The sequence below is a fragment of the Rhamphochromis sp. 'chilingali' genome (genome assembly GCF_963969265.1).
Source record: "Rhamphochromis sp. 'chilingali' genome assembly, chromosome: 2".
Taxonomy (NCBI): domain Eukaryota; kingdom Metazoa; phylum Chordata; class Actinopteri; order Cichliformes; family Cichlidae; genus Rhamphochromis; species Rhamphochromis sp. 'chilingali'.
The window spans coordinates 46,570,257-46,590,337 of record NC_137930.1 but is presented as its reverse complement, the minus strand read 5'-3'; the positions used below and the strand labels follow the sequence as shown (position 1 = coordinate 46,590,337).

Sequence of the window (20,081 nt, the reverse complement as noted above, 5' to 3'; positions counted from 1 at the left end):
TCAGCACACTGTTCTTGAGTTAATCTGAAGACCTCAGGAAGTCTGTAGCAACTGACGAAAGTTGAAGGAAATTGGCAACTTCTGCACACGATGTGCCCGACTACCCTGACTACACTCTGTCACATGTCTGCTATTCAAATGTTTTACATACTAACATGCTAACTAGTTGCGATTATTTAAAACATCCTGCTGCAAGCTGCTAATTATAACTTATTACAACCGCAGTTTGGTATTATTCTTGTGTGAGGTGACATCAGCTGTTTCGGTAAATGCTTTAAAAGGACATTTCATAAACTTAACTTCAGGTTTATTAACATAATTATTTGACTATGTCAACCATTTTCTATGCTTAACCAAACATTTTTCATTCAAGTCCAGGGCTCATTTAAATTACAAGTTTTAGTAAGGATTAGGCTGATACCACACATAGGGTACAAAGTAATCAACTACTGTATTTGTTGCACATAGTTTGTTTCCTGGTGCTTAAGGCTTAATATTATCTTATATTACAAAATAATACCACCCTTATCTTTCCCACAGCTGGCTAGTCCGTTATAGTTTTTACTGTAACAAGGATGCAAGGGCTACACTCATTTCTTCTCAATATTCAGGCAAAACGTTGCATTTCTGAGCCACATTTTTTGGACTCCTTGGAAGCATTTCAGCCTGTTACTCTGCTGTAATGCATTCAATTTTAAGATGAACACTTTAAAGGTGTAATGGTGTGAATCTATTCCAGCGTGCTGGCTCTTTTGATTTTATTGGCAACACTGACAAGGACAGGTGTCCAATAACAGAGTGGGTTGAGTAGCTTCAGTTTTGTGTTTTACAGCAGTGTAAGTGGTGTAGGGCTTACTTTTTAGGTACATTATGTAGCATGTTTAGGAAATGTTTGTGAAAACTTAGTCATGTAGGCATCCCAGGTTCAATCAACATTAATACGAATGCTAGCTTTTTGTTTTTCTGCAAAAATATTTTTTCTACACTTGATTTTGACAAAATGGCATTATTCAATACATTGGAAAAATGAACCAGTTGGAGAAAGATGCTAATGCTATGCAAATTAACCTTATGGATCTTTAATTTGATCAACGCCGGCTTCCTGAGAACTTTTGAGGAATTCTAAATTGGATTTTCAATCCAATTTTATTTTATTTCATGCATATAGCCCCACTTCACAACTGTTTGATTGAGTCAATTTATATTGCAAGGTAAAGAGCTTACATTAAAGAGAAAATCTCAGTTAGCAGCACTTTGTGAAAGTGGTAAAGAACTCCCTAACAAGAAGACACTTCTCCCTGAACCAGCCTGAGCCTATAGCAGCATAAGCAAGCAATGGTTCAGGGTCACCTGATCCTGTACTAATTATTGATGATTAAAAAATCAAAAAGGAAAGTTTTAACATGGGTTACTGGTTTCCCAAACTGGGAAGTGGTTCCACAGGAGAGGCTCCCATAGACCATGTAATGGGGTCTGATTATTCAAAGCTCTGTACATGAGAAGATGGGTTCTGAGCACACAAACAACAAATAAACAAAGAACAAGCTTAGATAGGGATATTTATTTAAAGACGTCAGTTGTTACAGAAACAGTCATTTTTATCAGTAAGTTGTTTGTGGCCTTTATGTTTCCTGTTAGAACAGTAAAACCTGTGCTGTCTTGTAACATCACTAAGCTCGAGAACTGGTTTAAAATAATTATATATCAATGGAGAAATCATATTTGATTGGCCTTGTGTGCCACTACAAGCATCATGCAAAATTGTGAATCACCCCTGATGAAATAAAATGGGGCAGATGAACAGTTTCAGTATTATCTCACGGTAAATAAACATGGCTGCATGATGCCACACAGCACTATCCCCAGCCCAATAATTCTGTCCTCTCAGCGAGACAGACCATTTTTTTGTTTTTCGTCTAGTTTTGTTTTTTTCTGTTTGGATCATACACCCTGTTATTCACATCACTTCAACCACTGACTCTGAGCGAACAATGCCGAGACGAGTCTGACAGAGAAGTGGCCGTGCATCAATGTACTGACAGATAAAACTAAAAAAAAGAGAAGAAAAGAAAAGTCATCAGAGAAGAAGAAGGAAACATCTGAAGGCATTGCACATTTCCAAGACTAATCAATTGACATTTTTAAGGCAAAAATGTTTTCTTAAATATTCTGAAGTAACGCACAAAGATGTCACAGTACAATTTTTCCTTTAACCTCACAGGTGCATGTCTGATAGAAAAAAAAAAAAAAAGTTGCACACATGCAGTTTTAATCCATGCTATAAAAAACATCAGGATAAAACAGGATATTCATCACAAGCATTCAGTTAAACCACTTTATCAAGATAATTTACAGCAAACAGAGTTCATGTTATTTGTGCAGATCACATGGGGGTTCATGTGGCCTGGCATGCTGACATGCTGCTGCTTTAGCAGAGTGACGTGGATGCGACGATGAGCAGTGGGAGGCAGCGAGGTGTAAGCCTACTTCATTAAAGCTGGTTTGTTTACCAGCAGTGATTTTTTTTTCTGTCCTACACAATAAATGCTTTTGATTGTTACTCCTACACTGACACAGCCTCACAGAATCAGTGATTTCTGAAGTCTTCTTCTTGAGGGCAAACCTATGTATCCCAAAGAAACGATCTACATAATCTCACATGGGATAGTGTTAAAGTCATTTAGTTGTAGAATGTGATATTTTATTCTTGAGGACTTGTGGAATTAATGGAATTTCTTGAGTTTAAGACACTGTTGAATGCTCACCTACGTACGATGCATAAAACATTTTTGTCAGTAAAAACAAAACAAAAAAGAAAAATCAACTAACCACTCTGTAGTTTGACAACTTTAGAGTTTCTCCCCATATTGAAGCAAGAGTGAGAGCAGCACTGTAATCTGGAACTGCTGCTATTTAAGAATTCTATACATCCTGTCACACCCATTGACTAAGAGTTCATTTTAAATGGTACCTATTATACTTTTACAAAGGTGGAAATAATACGTAAATGTGCAAATAACCCGTATGAGCTCAGCTCTTATCCATAACATAACCAGCTATGCAGCTCTGGCTTTGAAAAGGTTCAGCCCGACTGTTGTTCAAAACTTGTTTTTGTGAGGTGCAGCCAGTTAGTAGAAAAATGTGTTAGAGGCATAGTTAAGTGTGCTAAAAACAAAAAAAAAGGTTTCTTTCTGACGGAGGATAAACAAGGTTTTTAGCTGTGACTTCGAAGCTGCTTTCACACAAAGAAAAATCCTACTTTAATAGAGTCCAAGATTAAAATATGGACTTAATAAAACAGGTTCCCCTCTAACTGAAACTATACAAACTATATAAACTTCATATATTTATGGCCCTTTTATAAGATTGTGTAATGAAAGAGAAGTCAAGTTACATTTACTTTTCACGAAAATCAGAGGCTGATTGTTAGGGACAAACAAACAAAAAAAGCACTACACCTCCCATAGTTATCATTGTATATTGTCCTGTACGAGACCAGAAAGCTCAATGGGCGCACAGAGTACAAGGGTCAGAGCATAGCAAATGGTAATAACTATAAACAGATATCTACATATGAATATGCTGAATTAACAGGCAAGAGATGAGGCATTTGGTCATTTTTCTCCCATTTGTTTAATTAGTGAAAATGTCAACCATGCTTCCCATGCTAACACTTTTAGTAGGAACCTGAGCCATTTTTAAATGATCTCTAGCTCTGCCAGTTGGGCATTTCTGAGGATTTCTGCACTGATACTAAAAGAAAATAAATTGGTAAAATTATTCTCTATCATGTGCAGATTTTTAATAAGATCCAGATTTAGATTTTTTAAGAGTTGCCCATAAATTCTTGAAAAATAAAACAAAACACAAGCTGCATTTCAAAACAGAAACAAGAAGAAGGAGGAAGAGAAGGAAACCCTTAATCTTTATACAACCCTCACTGTTATGTAAGTGTCATGCATGTTTCATACACAAATACATGTACTGCATGTACAGTATATACGAGAGAGTGGGCGTGAGATGAAGCTCACATCTTGTCTTGATAAATAAATAAAAAGGCCATGCCTTGTGTTTCAGGAAGAGAGTCACAGAGTGCCGGCAGTTTGCTGCAAGTCAACTCTCCAGAAAACGTACGCACAATATATACAGATTATACTGTATATTTACATGTACTTATAAAAAGACTGTTCCTGCCTGATCTGGTCTTATCTGGTTCAGGCTGACGTTGCTCCAGTCTTGAAACTAGTGCTACATTTTGCAATTCAACATCCCGACTGTTGTACGGGGTCCCCGCCATCCCATCACCTCTCCCCTCCACGTGGAGGGACCCTATTCAGTCAAACCGAATAAGCGTTTTTATCCTGGGATGAGATGCTACACTTAACAGTATTTCAGATTTGGCAGAAAAACGTTGCTACGGAGTGGATTTGATCATTAGCTTTTAAATGTCTTGCACACATTAAACACGCATCACTATCTAACAGTTTGCTTATAAAAAATACAGGCCTGTCGTTCATAATTTAAATATGAATAACCTACGTATAAACATTGATAAGGCCTGTTAGTCATGATTTAAATATGATTACAGGCCTCGGTATAAAATGTCATACTTAAATGAGCAGAAAGAAGCAGCATTACACATACATTATACTGACCAATACACAAAAAGGCAGAAATTTTGTACAGTGTAGAAACGTCTAAGAAACTGAATTTACAAGCAGTTCATAACATATTACATAACAGACATATTCATTAAGCATCACCAGCCAAGAAGTATATCGTTATTTTGAGGTGTGAGTTTAGAAAAAAGTGTTGTAAACCTTCTTTTATATTTATTCCTTGACTAAATACGGCCCTACCACACACATAAACTCTACACTACACGTCTCAAAAGTATAAAGAAAAAAATGCTTTTCTTTGGACATTTACATGGATTAAAAGGGACCTCTGGACAAGGTGGTTGATGCTTGTCTAATAGGACATGGTTTGTGCTTTGCTTTCTTATACCCATTAACGGGAAGGCCGAAACATATCTGAAAGTGACAGTGCAATAACCTGAAAACTAAGCTTGATTCATATAGGCTTTAGCAGTTCTGTAGCTTATTTCTTTAGAAAGGAGAGCAGCTGTGGTTAGCTTGGATTCACAGCAGTTGCAACAGATTGCAACAGTTACCTACTTGTTTGTCCCCCCGTGACCGTGACAACGACAAGTGGAAGAGAATTGCTGAACAGATGGACGGACGGACGGCTGGACGGATCTACTATTAGGTAGAACATTTTTTTAAAAGTCTGTCAGAATCAAACAAGTGCAGTTACTATTGAGAGATATGGTAAATGGCCTGTATTTGTATAGCGCTTTACTTGGTCCTAAGGACCCCAAAGTGCTTTACACTATACACAATCATCCACCCATTCACACACTGGTGATGGCAAGCTACAGTGTAGCCACAGCCACCCTGGGGCGCACTGACAGAGGCGAGGCTGCCGGACACTGGCGCCACCGGGCCCTCTGACCACCACCAGTAGGCAACGGGTGAAGTGTCTTGTCCAAGGACACAACGACCGAGACTGTCCGAGCCGGGGCTCGAACCGGCAACCTTCCGATTACAAGATGAATTACAAGACGAACACCCAACTCTTGAGCCACGATCGCCCCAATATATAGAACACTTGCTGTATCTAAGCCAATGGTATAGTTGGATTTTTTAAGTACATCAGACATTATTATTAATATTATTATTATTGCTACAACAGCCAATTGCTTTTTGGGCATTTATTTACCAATAGAGACAAATTCTATATCCTTTTTTTTTTTTCTGATGAAGGTAACTGAAGACTGATGAGAGGTGGAATATATTTTAGTGTGACGTATCAAAGACACTATTTCACAGCACAGAGGGGTCCAAAATGTATAAACAGAGTAAGGGGGTCACTTTCTTGTAGTGGCAATGTCTTTCTATGCAGCTAAGGTGGCTACAGCTAATATGGAGTCCAGCAAGCCAAAGAAACAAATTAAATTCCTTCCAATTTTAAGCTAACTTTTATTAGATGCCATGCTGACTGTTCTTGCTAACAATAAGTATAACAAAGAAGAAAATTTATGTAACTTATTAGCAGCCATGTTGAAAAACAGAGAGTGTTAATTGAAACCACTGCTGTGAATCTAAGCAAAGAGCAGCTGCTGTCACCTTTAAAGCCTTCAGGATGCGAGTATTTGATGATGAAACATGGGTTTTCTGTGGAGTCTGAATTTAAGGAGATATATGAAACTTTAGGACTTTTAGTTACAATACTGATGCACAAACATGGACCCAAACACTGTTGTTACAGTCATTACTTTGATCCATGCAGACAGTTGTTAAAAGAAAAGCAATCTGCACTTTTACCTGTTTTCAAATTCAATTTCATATCAAAAGTGTGTTGCTACCACAAAGGTGTGAGCCATCTAATCTGATAGCAACCAAAATGCTATACTTCCCAACGTACAGTTTGGCAAACATGATGTATACGTGGTGAGAAAGGTAAAACTGTGTGACGGACCACAGACTTGCCAAATATCACTTACAACACTTGCTGTTTTTTTTAACAATATTTTTTGGCAATACTGAACAATGTGAGAGGTAGAGAAATGTAAACCAAAAACCAAAACCAGAAATGCTTCTGAAGTACAGTGTTGTTTCATGAAAATAACAAGACTCTGAAATGTAACAACACAGTCAGGTTCGGTAGTGAAATGTGTGTTTTTGACTTCTGGGCTTGGAGAAATCCACGTTTCCATAACCCATTGTGCCAGTAATGTTTTCTGACAAAAAAGTAAGGCTGGTTCAAGTCCCTGTTGCATTTGATTTGACCAGACTCCCAAGGAGCACAGCTTCCTTTCGAGTCAAGGCAGGTGGATGGAGCAGACGATAGGAGCGTGGAACGATTTCCGGTGGGTTTGTTCATGATGGAACATGGCAGTGTGTGGTAGGGACAAAGCCCTGAGTGCAGGACAACAGTGCATGCTTTATTTTTCATAAACTGGCACATGCTCTATTTCTATTAAAAAAAAAAAAATCATATATATATATATATATATATAAGTGTGTGTGGCACTGGGGCCTAAACATTTTTGTACAAAGTCAGAATCTCCTGTTTCTGTAGCTGAAAAATAGGACTCTGAAAGGTATTCACATTTATTTGTATAAATTTCGTCCTGGAAAATAAAAGATCCACTCCACTCCTCAGTTTTGTAAACATTTATATATCAAGTGACATGACTTAGACAGAGGAAGTGGAAATGGGAACAGCTTGGATTCAGTCTGTCGAGTTTCTTTCCCGTTTACTCTTCCTGGTGCAGCTCCTTGATTTCAGGCCACCACCACTGCCCTTCAAAATCCACACCTTTTTGTCCAGTCTTCTAAACAGAAGAAGCACTCAGGGCTGTCTTCATCACCCTTCACGGCCAAATATTCCCAAAAGTGCAACATGCGAGATGCAGGCAAAGTTTGCCATGTGCTTAGGAGCTTCCAGTGAAGAGTGAAGCGTAAAGAGAGGACAGTAGACCCGGCTGGCCAATACTGGGGTGGAAGCCATTAAATTCGGCTTACCCTTCTTGTGAGAAGGGGGTTGATAGCTGGTGGTGGACAGGGAGTGTAAGGAGGTGGCAAGGGACCAGGTTTGATCCCCCGGGTTCTCATGTAGGACAGGAACTGGTCGGGAATTTCAGCCAGCACTTCTTTAGCCAGACGGGCCATGCTGAGGATGTGATTTCCTCGTCGGTCAATGTAGTCTCTGAAAGGAACAAACTGAGAGGGGAAGCAAGAGGAAAGGACACAAGGAAAGGAGAGAACAGGAAATGAAGAAATCAGATATAAGTAATGTAAAGAGAAATAAGAGGCGGAGAGTACAGAATAGGAAACATGGACATTGAGAATAAGAGAATAGTAAAGAAAATGACAAAGATGAAAAGATAAGACAAATGAAGACAAAGAGGAGAGGAGAGTATTGAGAGTGGAGAGATATTTTGCTGCTATTGTTAATAATAATCATCATTACCATTGCATTAATAATATGCATTATAATTTACAGTATTGATATTGCATACAGATGTTTAAACATCTTGGTACCCAATTAGCCTTTATTACAGGTGCAGTTATAACCACTTTAAACTGTTGGCTTGAATCTATAATCTTAAATGCTTTTGAATGGTTGTTATAATCTTAAGTGTGTATGTGCTGATTCTGTTGATTTTGAGTACACTTTGTACAGAGTCAGAGTGACAGGAAACTGCAGGCTTGCAGAGCGTTTGCAGAAATGAAACCGAAAGCAGAATCTAACTGCAGGTTATTCTGAGGAGCTGGTTAGACGAGGCTATGTGAATAACTAGGGTATTCAAATTGTCTGTTATACTTTTATATTCTTTTATTAAGCTTTCAGTAGAGGTTCTTGGTTAAAACATTTATTCAATTTATATTACATCTATAGTTTTAGTAAAAGGTTGACAGTGGCCTCTGTTTGACTGTGAGCGTTAGTAGGTGAGAGGTGACACAGAGTGCCACGTAAGGTCGTGAGATATCATGTTTGCTTGTAATTGTGGGCTTGCAGAAGTGCTCGCTCACTGCAAAATCATTGTCTGCGGTTTTGAAGAAGCGCTAATCAGAAAGGTTGACAGGAAACATCTGTTATGAAGATGAAGACAATGTTCTTTTAAACTGTGTTAAAAGTCATTTTGGTTTTGATGTGACCTATGTATGAAATGTATCTGTGACGTATGAAGGGACGTCATTAATTCAAACCCTGATGCTATAAAAATCTGTGTATGCTTTGATTAAGTTGAAGATCAATCCCTGTCTGCGTACAGAGTGGTCTTCCCACGCGTGTATTCATTAAAATCAATTGTTTGACCAAGCTCTTGTTGGACCATGGTGGTTTTTTACTCTCCTTCCTCAATATTTGAACCTTAACAAGAGGAAACAAAGAAAAGGTGAATATAGGAAATGAGATGTGGACAAAAAACAGAAAACGCTTATGCAAAATTATGAAAAAGAAAGCAAAAGAGAGGAAAACAAAGAGAAAAATATTGCACGTAGAGGAAGAAATAAGGGTCGAGACAGCAGAGAGAAGACAGAAAAACCAGCAGACTCAGAACAAGAGCACAGTAGAAGGTCAAGCACAATGACCCTTTCCCATTAATCATAAATCCCACATTTCTCTCAACACTTTCTGCTGAGTGAACAGCCTTCCAGCCAGTCAGCCGTGTCTTCGGGAGTATTCTGTACCTGAACAATGTCCCTCTCTGCGTATCGTCCTTGGGATGAGATCCTCTCTTCGTCCCCATCCAGCTCAATCATTTCTGAGGAGGGAAGTGCATCAGTAACACCCCGTCAACGTTGCGGTGAGCAAACATGACACACGGTTTTTGTGTTTCAACCTGCCAACGTCATTAGCATGCCACAGGCTTACACTTAGAGTGTTGATAGTCTCAAATGGGCAGGAGTACACAGAATTTGCACGGCTGAGCGTGAAGCCACGGGGCCGTGAGTTACACGTAGCTGTGCGCATAAGAGGAACGTGCCCGAATACATGTAAGCACAGCCAGCAATGAGCACCACAGGGACATAAAGCGAATGCGCACTCTGACTTCATATGCGTGCTAATCCCGTTGACTCTGCAGGCTCATTGCTCCCCGTGAGTGAGCTTGTTTTTCTTTTCTTTTTTTAACAGAGGACTGCTCTGTGAACTGTAAACACCAATGTTTCAGGGAGAAAACACAGCAGAGTGATGTAGCCCTTGCGCATTTAAAATAAAGAAGAAGAAGAATGGAAAAAAAGGAGTGCTACTGGACTGAAAAGCGAGAATTTACCCTTTACCTCGGCTTCTGTGAAGGAGGAGAGGGAGAATTAAGGGGAGGGTAAGCGGAGGAGTGAAGAAAAGAAAAGCTGCACGAGGAAGGGCTAAACCATGTGGGAGACAAGATAGGAAGCAGAACGAGGGGTGAGGGCAAAAGATTACTGCATGCTTTTAGACACACACGTATTTGCACACGGACACACATTCAGCCTGCTTACCATCGAATTCCGCTGGTCCAACCCCAACTATTATAATAGACATGGGCAGAGACGAGGCCTGTAAAGGGTGGAAAGTGACAGAATAACCACATCAAAGGCGGCGAAGAAGCAGCGTTCATTCTTTTCACCATTTGCTATCTTAAACCGTGCAGGCTGCCAGTGAAATAGGCCTGCAAATTACCAACTATACATTAACTGTTACAGTCCAAGGAAAGGAAGCTCTATAGAAAAAATTAAATACCATTGTTAAGGCAGACGGGGCCTTACGTCCTTACTCTGCAGCCGGTTTTATAAAGCCCCTCGCCTAGCGAGATCTACGGTTTCTAATTTCATGCATCTGCAACCTAAATCTCTCGAAGCTTGACAGCTTAATAATGACTCCCATTTACATCTTCCTCTGCCCTGAGCTGCAGCTGAACTCCAGGCCTGCATAGCAATATTGTTTATTAAATCTTAGTTGAGTGGGACAGCAAAGTACAGTTGGATTGATGAAGGATGAATGAAGCTTTTTCAGTGTTTCATAACTTCCCGGGTTATTAGACGGACGCCCAAATTGCTTGAGATATGAAGGGCATGGATCCTCCACGGGCTAGTAAATAATTACTCTCAAATCTCACTTTACAATAACATTACGTCACACGGGGGGCAAAGTGGAAAAAGAAGCAGGAGAGCGGATGCGCGTTGAGGCCGTGCGGAGCATTAAGCCCAAGCAGCCGAGGCTCCAAATATATGAGCTCGCCCAAAATCGTTACACACATTAACTCTGATCACTCTAATTAGAAAGCAGAGTTATTAGAGCTGAACATAGCAGCGTTGGGGGTGGGGGTGGGGGGGGGGGGGGGGGGGGGTAATGGACGTGGTGGTGACCAGACTGACCCTCTCTTCCATTACTTCCCTCATTAGTAAAGATGAGAGACAAAGAGAGGGAAGAGGCAAAGATAGCAGCTGCACTGCTTTTCGCCCTCTCGCTTTCATATTAGATGTTTGTTAGTTTATTAGGCCTCTATTGGGGTTTTAATCATACCTTCAGGGTTCCTTGCAAGTTCTACAGTAAATTAACTGAACGATTATAAGCACACATTTCACGGACTGCTACAGTAGATCACGTTTAGTAACCCACTGTGTGCTTACCAGTTTAAATAAGTTGAAAAACATTTTAAAATATACATAGACCAGAGGTTAAATGTGAAGTGCTACTGTACATTTACTATGGACTCCTTGGTCTGCGCCATGTCTGTGATCACGCCATCAGAGATGATGAGCAGGATGAAGTACTGTGAGCCGTCTGTCACTGCCGAGGCATACCTGGTGTGCAAAGAGATGATGTGTCAGAGGTCAGGCGATCAAAAAATGACAAAAAACTGCCCCAAAAATCAACTTCTGGGTGGAAAAATGAAGTGAAAGTCAAAGCGCCACAAACTGCAGTTCCTATAATTTCCACATGAGGTCGTCTCCAAAAGCTCCTCTGTTAAAGTCACCAAGTTGAAACCATGATGTTTGAATCGTGTCACCCTTTATAACAACTGCATGTAACTGCATTTACTTTTTAGTACCATATGAATACTAGTAGGCCTGAAAGTTAGGGGCATGGCCATTTTAACAGGTATGCCAACACAGAGTCTAGTTAATACTATCCCAGCCTCACCTCTGTTAATTGTAGCCACTAAACTGGAGACTCATAAATGGCTTGCTATGTCCTGCTTCAGTTTCGGAGAATAAACCTATACAGTTTATGGACAATGCTTCTTACATAACCAAGCTAACTAGCATAAGCTAATAACATAGCATTTCACCATGGTAAATGGCCTGTATTTGTATAGCGCTTTACTAGTCCCTAAGGACCCCAAAGCGCTTTACACATCCAGTCATCCACCCATTCACACACACATTCAAACACTGGTGATGGCAAGCTACATCGTAGCCACAGCCACCCTGGGGCGCACTGACAGAGGCGAGGCTGCCGGCATGTCATCCTAACTGTAACTGCAAGATGCAAAATGCACTTCCATCATTAACAAACTTGATTTCTTTATTTTTAATCCTGTTGGTATTTCATTAGCATTTTTTTCATCTGAAGCTGATTAAAGTTTTAATATGTACTGCACTTACCAGTTTATGTGTCAGAGGGAGCAAGTTTATGGAAGATCCAATTTTATGAGAGCACAATATTAACTTGCTGGAGCAGCCCTTTAAAATCCCCCTGTCTCAAGCCCCACACATTGCCCTCAGCAATCACCTTATTAGATAAAATCTCATATTAGGTTATTATCCCTCAGAGATCAATAAAATTATAATCTTATTTTATGGAAGACAACTGGACCAATTACAGCTGCGTGTAGTTGCCAGGCCCAAAAAAATTACGTAAAAAGTGAAATAGGCATATTTGAAGGGCATGGCTACACTAATTAGTTTGAGGTTTGGGGTATTTAACACACAAAGCGCACAAAAACTGGTTTTCATTCAAGTATTTCACACCTATTCTCAATGAAAGCCAGACTTTTTTCCAACGTTTTTTGTAATCACAACATTTCTAAATATTACATTTCAATGAAAAGTATTTATTAAACTTTTATTAACACATTCACAAACAATGATAATATATATTAAAGAACACACATTTATACCTGTATTTAATTACATACTAAGGAGGAGTAATGCTTTATAAATGATTAAGTAAACACTAATGCCTTACTAATGCTTATTAGTATGTGATTATTATAGCGTATAACATGTTACTTGCAGCATTAAAAGTTAATATAGAAACCCAATTAATATACAAAGATAAATACTTTGAAATATAGTTTCATGCAGAACAAGTTTATTACATTGACTTCATAACAGTTAAAAAAATACTGTTAAACATGATGGATTCAGCCAATGCCTGCAGAGGTTTTCGTTATATGAACCAAAACTTTTGAAGTGATGTGCCATGGCATTTTGAGACCATACATTAAACAACACTCTTAGGTGAAAACAGTCAAGCAATTAGTGATTTGACGTGACTTGATGCCACTGTTTCTAAGTGCCATCTTCCTGGATTTCAGTCAGATGCTCCACACAAGTGAGGAGTGAACAATGCATCTATTCTCAGGCTGAGTGGGCGGACGACGCTTGCAGAGATGGGATTTGAAAGCCGATGATGAAAGGGGGGGGAAAGTGCTTGTTACAGTCAATCTTGAGGATCATGAGACAAGATCTGGCAATAGAGGATGTCAGGTGGGAGTTGGAAGACACAGAACTAGGAAACAGCACGTAACTTTCTATCGGTGATTTTTTTGTGTGAATTGAGTAAGTGCAGCTGACAGCTTCTTTCAGTATCTGCTAAAGGTATTACTTGTTTTAAATATTTGAAACCTTTAGAAGAGCATATTTGCTGATCCAGTGAAAAGTCAACTTGGTATGTCTCACGCTGATCTGGTTTCGAACTCTTTAACACTGAAGCATAGGGAATTTTCTATTTATGGCTCTTGGGATGGCCAGAAAGGGATTTATCTATTGTATATCTGTGAAGCGGTAGGAGGTGTGACATTTACTGTTATTCACAGCAGTGGCGCCAGCAATCATAATCCTGTATGCACTGAGCTTATAAATGTTATTTTAAAACTATGTTCAAAAGAACAGTTTAAGAACTTTAAGTCTAATCTTTGGATTCAGTAAATGATTCAATCGATGGCTTTTTGGAAAAAGAAAGGAAACTACTCTATACGATAATTATAGTTATACATTAAAAGATTTATCGGGCGATTAAAATTTGAAAAAAATAAATTAAATTCAAGCTTTTCTGTAAATTTCAATCATTCTGAATACTAATCAAAAACTTTATATGCTCAAATATTTGTCTTTATATGACTTTACAGTAAGAGCGTGAATGTTTTTCTTCATTTTTTGTATCTTTACCAAATTACAGATCCTGATTCATTTTGATGGTGGCAATGACCAATAACATATTCAGGCTTTTATCTTTGATAGTCTGACGCAGATTTCAATGTGCAAAAGAATAGCCGTAAAGAGGGTTGATGAACCATTTTTTAAAAAGATATATCCAGAAAAGTATTAGAACCTAAAATTTTTACAGCACTCATGTTTTAACAACTGAGTAGGAATAGTAGTAGTGGTATGCCCGTGTTTATTTCAGAATGATGGAATGAGCCGACCATCATGAAATTAGAAGTGATGCTGAGCCTTGTATAGACTTTTGACAACATGGAGATGCAGAATGAACTTCGAAGTTGATTTCAATTATTTTTTAATTTATCATCTGGCTTTTTGATTGTATAATGTAGCAGCTTGGTTTGGTGTTATTACTACATATAGCTGATACTTTCTGTATTGCTGCTAAATAAGGGAATCCTGCTTAATGCCAACTGTTTGTATACTATGAAAACACTGAGTCACACTGCCATTTCTTCAGAGGTGCATCTCAGCTGTTTTCTCTTTTTTCTTCAAATCTCATTAGCTCCTATTCTTGCTCCTCAAGCCAGTCTATCAGCCACTGTGCAGGCTAGAAGCAGACTTCTGCTGAAAGCACTGTGATGACCACTTTGCATGTTCAAACCACCACAGCAGGTATTGATTCCTCTCAGGTGATGGTGCTGTTAGCACATTTATCCCCATCTTTTCCCTCCACTTAAAGCTGTAACTTCACCAAGGCTGATTAATCTTTTAGGAATCTTTCCTGCTGAGCTGCACAATTCTTGGTGACATGGTGCTTAATGACATTAACACGTGTCAGACCACATGTTTCACATCCCTCGGTGTATTTATAATGGACGTACCTGGCCACATGGTTAATAACAGGGGAGAAGTGGGTGGGTCCATAAAGACGTACACTCTTGAGACTCTGGTAATAGGCCTCCATCACACCCTCAATACCAGTGCAGTATGGGTTCTGTGGATTACCATTCTGCACAAAAACACAAAGATGTGAATGAGTTAACAATAAGACATTCAGAAATTTCATCTGCACAAAAGGCCCTTGGAAGATTTTAGAGTCACTAATAAAAAACTCAAATATGCAGTCTAAGTCATCTTGTCACAGCAAAAAAGAGCCTTAAATTTCTACTTAACATATTTAAGACAGTTGGCAGTGCAGTGGATAGTGCTACTGTGTCACAGCAAGAAGATTTAGGTTTGAACCTGCCTGGGGACTGTCTGCAGGGTTTGCATGTTCTCTTTGTGGGTGCTCTCCAGATGCTCCCGTATCCTCCCACAGTCCAAAGACAGACACGTGAGGTTAATTTGTGATTCTAAATTGTGGATGAACGGGTTTCTCTCTCTCTCTCTGTGTATTAGCTTTCTTGCCTGACAGCAACCTGAACAGTGTGTCTCGCCTCTATGTCAATGTCAATTTTGTGTTATCCCTGTAACGCAAAGTGTACTGTTTTTGATACAGGAGTCTGGGAGTTTTTGAGACCTCTAAACCATTAGATTTTTTCCCCCTGAAAACCTGAATAAATAAATTGCAAAAAATGCCAAATGTAGCAAAAATGATACCAATTAAAACTCAGCAGGTTCTCTAAATTCTCACTTTCAGACAGTTCTTTCTACACTTAGCTCTCGATGATGTCAAAAAGTAGATTTTCTTAACATGTTAATCAAAGTAACACAACTCTGGCTGTAAGCCCCATCCACCTGATGTTCAGACCTCCTTTGTAAGACAGGAAGTCATTCAGAAAAGCATTAAAGAAGGAAGGGATCTTAAGGAACTGCACTAAGGATCAAGAGTAGGAGGATAAAAACAAAAAGAGATGCAATTTAACGGGCGATTTGTAAACCTGCGTTTACAGTAACATCAAATGTTAAATGCCCAAAATTAATTACAGATTATATTGACATATATTTCGTTGATATGTTCACAGCACCATAGGCTAAACGTTTACACATCCTGTCACCTTCACTGATTTGATCTCAATGTTTATTCAAAGGCACTCAGTGTCTCGATTGTAGCATGTATCTAACATCAGGCATTAAACTAAATGAAATTATATTGCAAAGTGTTTTGATATTTGAAGACACTTCCTTATTGCTAAAAGGAATAATAAAAACATCACCATGCTGCAGGGAAACAAAATATAAAGTTGTATTAAATTTGATCTCCCTGGACTGGGACAGAGTTATAATTAATTATCATAACGAACATGTTCGGATGCAAAGTGTCAAACAACAGGATTCCCTGTTAGCATATTGAGAGACGTGAAAAGTGGTCAACCCGGGGCCAAAACATCGATAATACTCCAATATTAACACCAAGTGTAAAAGATCTTTTAAGGATGCAGAATCTCAGCTAGACTTATAAATTACATAGTTTAAGGAAGGCTTTAATCCTTCTTTTGCATCAGTTCGGTAAATGGTATCCTCAGGCAAGTTGGAGCTGCAGTGTTAGTTATAAAAAGATCAAACATGATGATAATTTGTATTAGACTCTGACATAAGCCCATCCTCTGGCTTCTTCCTCTGTGTCTCCCACATCTGTAATATTAAAATATTAAATCTGTGCCTGGTTGACTGCTTTTGGAGGCCCAAAAGAAAGTCGCAAAAAAGGAAACAATGCATTATTTAAACTACCCATATGTTTTAGGCTTTCAATTATCTGAGTAAGAAACCATCCTCACTAACTCTGCTTGGCTACCCATGAGTACGAACAGTGCACATGAGACTCCATTGTTTTGTAAATGGAGCTTGCATAATTAACGTCAGATTCAGTGGTGGCCTTCTCCCACTGTGGCTACACAGCTGTAGCCTTCCTCTTTAAGAGCTGACTCAGTCAGATCCTCAATCGTTAAATTAATGCATGTGTGCCTTTAGGGAGTAGCCGATGCTGAGCAGCTGTAATGGCTGTAAATGCCTCTGGAGCAACATCTGGAGGTGAGAGTCGACCAAGAAGAGATTATGTGCGGCTTGAGTAATGGTCAGGATGTCTACAGCCCTAGAGCACTTGACACTGGCAGAGTGGTAGAGACAAATGGATGAGTGGAATAAGGAGAGATGAACAGTCAAAAGCACAACTATTTCTACTCAATATGAACAATGTGGGATCTCAACCCTAAGTTTAAAGCTACAGTAGGTCAAATCTTCACTGCTGCATGTCAGTAGAATGCCCCTACCCATTTGAGTGCATTACCTTGTTGTCAGCCCACTGTATACCTCAGCTGTCAATGCTGGGTGAGAAGCGTATTTACTCGGGAAAAGGCTGTAAAACTTTGTGGAAGGAGTCAGATACAGATCAATGAGTCTGAGAAGCTCACCTCTGTCCGATTACAGCAAAGCTAAAATGAGTTGCTGAGAACATGCTGAGGTTTTCTGTCAGTAAGATGCTCATATGCTGTGAGAATGTAATCAAACTCTTTATCAGAGGGAAAGTATGATTTTTAGGACACTTGACTATAACATTAGCGAGAGCAATGTTAGCTTACAACCAGCTGTTGTTGTTTAGTCAGCTCTTTTTTAGCTGTTCAGGTCACATGTCTTATCTGCTGACAATATCGTGGAATAAACTTATGCACGCTGTTAGAGCCCTGACTTCAGTTTAGGAGATGAGGCTTGATGTGAGGAGGAAGAGGATACTATATTTTTTAGATACCACTGGCATTTTCTTATTTTTTGCAATTTAATTTCTTTAGTGAGAGGGACTCCTTCTCCAAAGGTAAAACAGAGCTACTTTATATCTTTAGTCTGAAGGTGCAGGCACAAATTGAAATGTCAGCACGCAAACTCCTACAGCCTCTCTTCTCCTCTGCCTTGTTTTGTTTATGGAGCCATTTTATAGCCACGTACATAAAACACAATTAGTCAGAAACTAGAAGTTCTTCCTGCCGACTGTATTTATACACGGTGGAGGGATATGGCAGCTTCCACAAAGTACAAACCTGCTCCAATCTATTTTAATGAATTAATCATAGGTTTATGAGAAGGTACCAATTTCCTAGACACAATTACACACAAATCGATGTAAATTTATCAGAATCCTTTAAAAAATTAATCTCAAAAAATTACCTTCAGCGACTGCAATAATCCTTTCTGTATAATACTAAGTGCAATAATCCTTTCTGTCATCGTTGTATTTTTACTCAGTTGTATATAGTATTTGTATTTGTATTCTATTTTTATCTTATTGTATATTTATTTTATTTTATTCTACTGTATATAGTATTTTATTTTATTCTATTCTGTACAGTTGTGTACTGTATTTATTCTTATTGTATTCTAATTTTTGCCTCATAACTTTTGCACTGTCCACTTCCTGCTGTGACAAAACAAATTTCCCACGTGTGGGACTAATAAAGGTTATCTTATCTTATCTACAATACAAATGAGAGGGTCTGGGAAAAAAGTGCAAAAGTTACATCCATCAATTCCAGACTTGAACCTTTCCCAGCTGACACTGACAGATCATCAGTCCATCGCAGTACTAACACAGAGGCAGACACCCAGACATGCACAACTGCAGCCAATAAGGAATCATCGCTGAACCTAACTGGAGGAGATTCATGAGGTAATTCATGAACCAAGAACCAACCAAAATCTTCATGCTGTGAACTGACAGTGCCAGTCACTGCATCACAGTTACAGTTCAAAAAAGTCTTAACGTTACCAAATTTCATAATGTTGATGGTATAAAACTAAAAATGGTCCTTAGAAGCTAACTGTCACGGTTCTGGGTCATGTTGACCCAGCTTTCTGTTTCTTGTATTTTGGTGTTTTTCTAGATTAGGATTTATGTTCTGATTGATCAGTGATACTGTTTTGATTATGATTATTATTTAGTAGGTTTTGTTCAGTGTCAAGTCTGTCTCTGTCTAGTCCGTGTCTTGGTAAAGTGTGTTTTGTTTCCTGTTTTACTTTGAAGGTTCTTGTTCCTGTCTGATGTCAGTGTTCCAGCTTTGCTCTCCCTGTCTCGTTAGGTCTTATTCCTCCCAGCTGTGTTCCCCTTCTGTCTCTAATTCCTTGATGACTCCCTCAGTGTATTTAAGCCCAGTGTGTCTTTGTGTCAGTGTCGCGTCGTTAACGTCTACTCACCCTCACGTTAACCCCGCCTGCCCGCCCAGTTTAGTTAACTTTATGTTCCTTTTCTGCCCAGCAATAAAGCTGAGTGTTTTGAGTTTACATCTGCCTCCGAGTCCTGCATTTTGGGTTCTTCCTCCCTGCCTGCCTTCACACAGCCATGACACTAACTAGACATAGTAAATCAGTTAATTTGCACTGTCTTTGGTTTAATAAAATAAAATGCAGCCTACAATCTGCCCATTTTCAACAGAAAAAAGATTGATACAAAGAAATTAAACTACAGTTAAAATACTATGTCACTCTTGTATGACTAACAGTGGCCTTATACAAATAATAAAAAAAATAAACTTGGCATGTTATCACACCTAAAAACAAACTCACTTGGCTCTTTTGGCTTCTATCTCCACAGTGCGCAGGCAGTTTGGATGCTGTGTACACGTTTTTGGACAGCAGCACTGACCACCCACCAATATATTTGTTCACTATAACACCAAGTATGTAAGAGAGTGCCTGTTTGAAAGTGTTTTTTGTTGGATTTTCGAAAAGTTTTCTTTTTTAACTTGCATGCAGTATTACGTTATGTTTTAGATGTCGCTTTAGTTTTCTTGTGGTCTCAGTGTGACTGACAGACTCCTCCAGCTGGCACCAAAGATATGAAAAGATTTGCTTTCGCAGCCGTATTCAACAGCAGTTTGAGGACAGGCCAAATCTTTTATTCTGCCAGTTCTAATGATGTTCATCAAATCAGCACTGAATTTCACAAGACCCGTCACAAAGCAAGGCTTTATTTCCTTTGGTCAAAAACATTGTTTGGTTGGAATCTCACATAACACAAGATTTAATTATCAGATGAATTGTGGCTTTGTGAAGGACTGAAAACATCTCCAGCGTATGCCTCACTTCTTGCCCAGTGTCAGATCCAACAGACTACAAAAATGACAAGATTTCCAGAGGATGAAACCACGCTCTTTGACGGTTCCTCACCTTGTCAGGTCAAGTTTCTTAGTAACTGATTATCATATAATTCAC

At 39.0% G+C, this 20,081-nt stretch overlaps 1 protein-coding gene across 3 annotated transcripts in view; it reads right to left on the bottom strand.

Moving 5' to 3' along the window:
• Positions 1–1,578: 1,578 nt before the first annotated feature.
• LOC308391940 (copine-8-like) overlaps positions 1,579–20,081 on the bottom strand; it is an 87,936-nt gene continuing 69,433 nt past the window's right edge. The window contains exons 16-21 of one of the 3 annotated variants that reach the window (XM_080874749.1): positions 14,825–14,952; positions 11,252–11,354; positions 10,050–10,107; positions 9,261–9,334; positions 8,841–8,940; positions 7,633–7,787 (exon numbers count right to left, since the gene is read on the bottom strand). In XM_080874749.1, coding sequence (XP_080730875.1) covers positions 7,762–7,787; positions 8,841–8,940; positions 9,261–9,334; positions 10,050–10,107; positions 11,252–11,354; positions 14,825–14,952 — 489 coding nt within the window. In that variant the 3' untranslated portion in view covers positions 7,633–7,761. Of the gene's footprint in view, positions 8,941–9,260; positions 9,335–10,049; positions 10,108–11,251; positions 11,355–14,824; positions 14,953–20,081 lie in introns of all 3 variants that reach the window. The other 2 variants (XM_080874747.1, XM_080874748.1) reach the window with 2 other exon arrangements.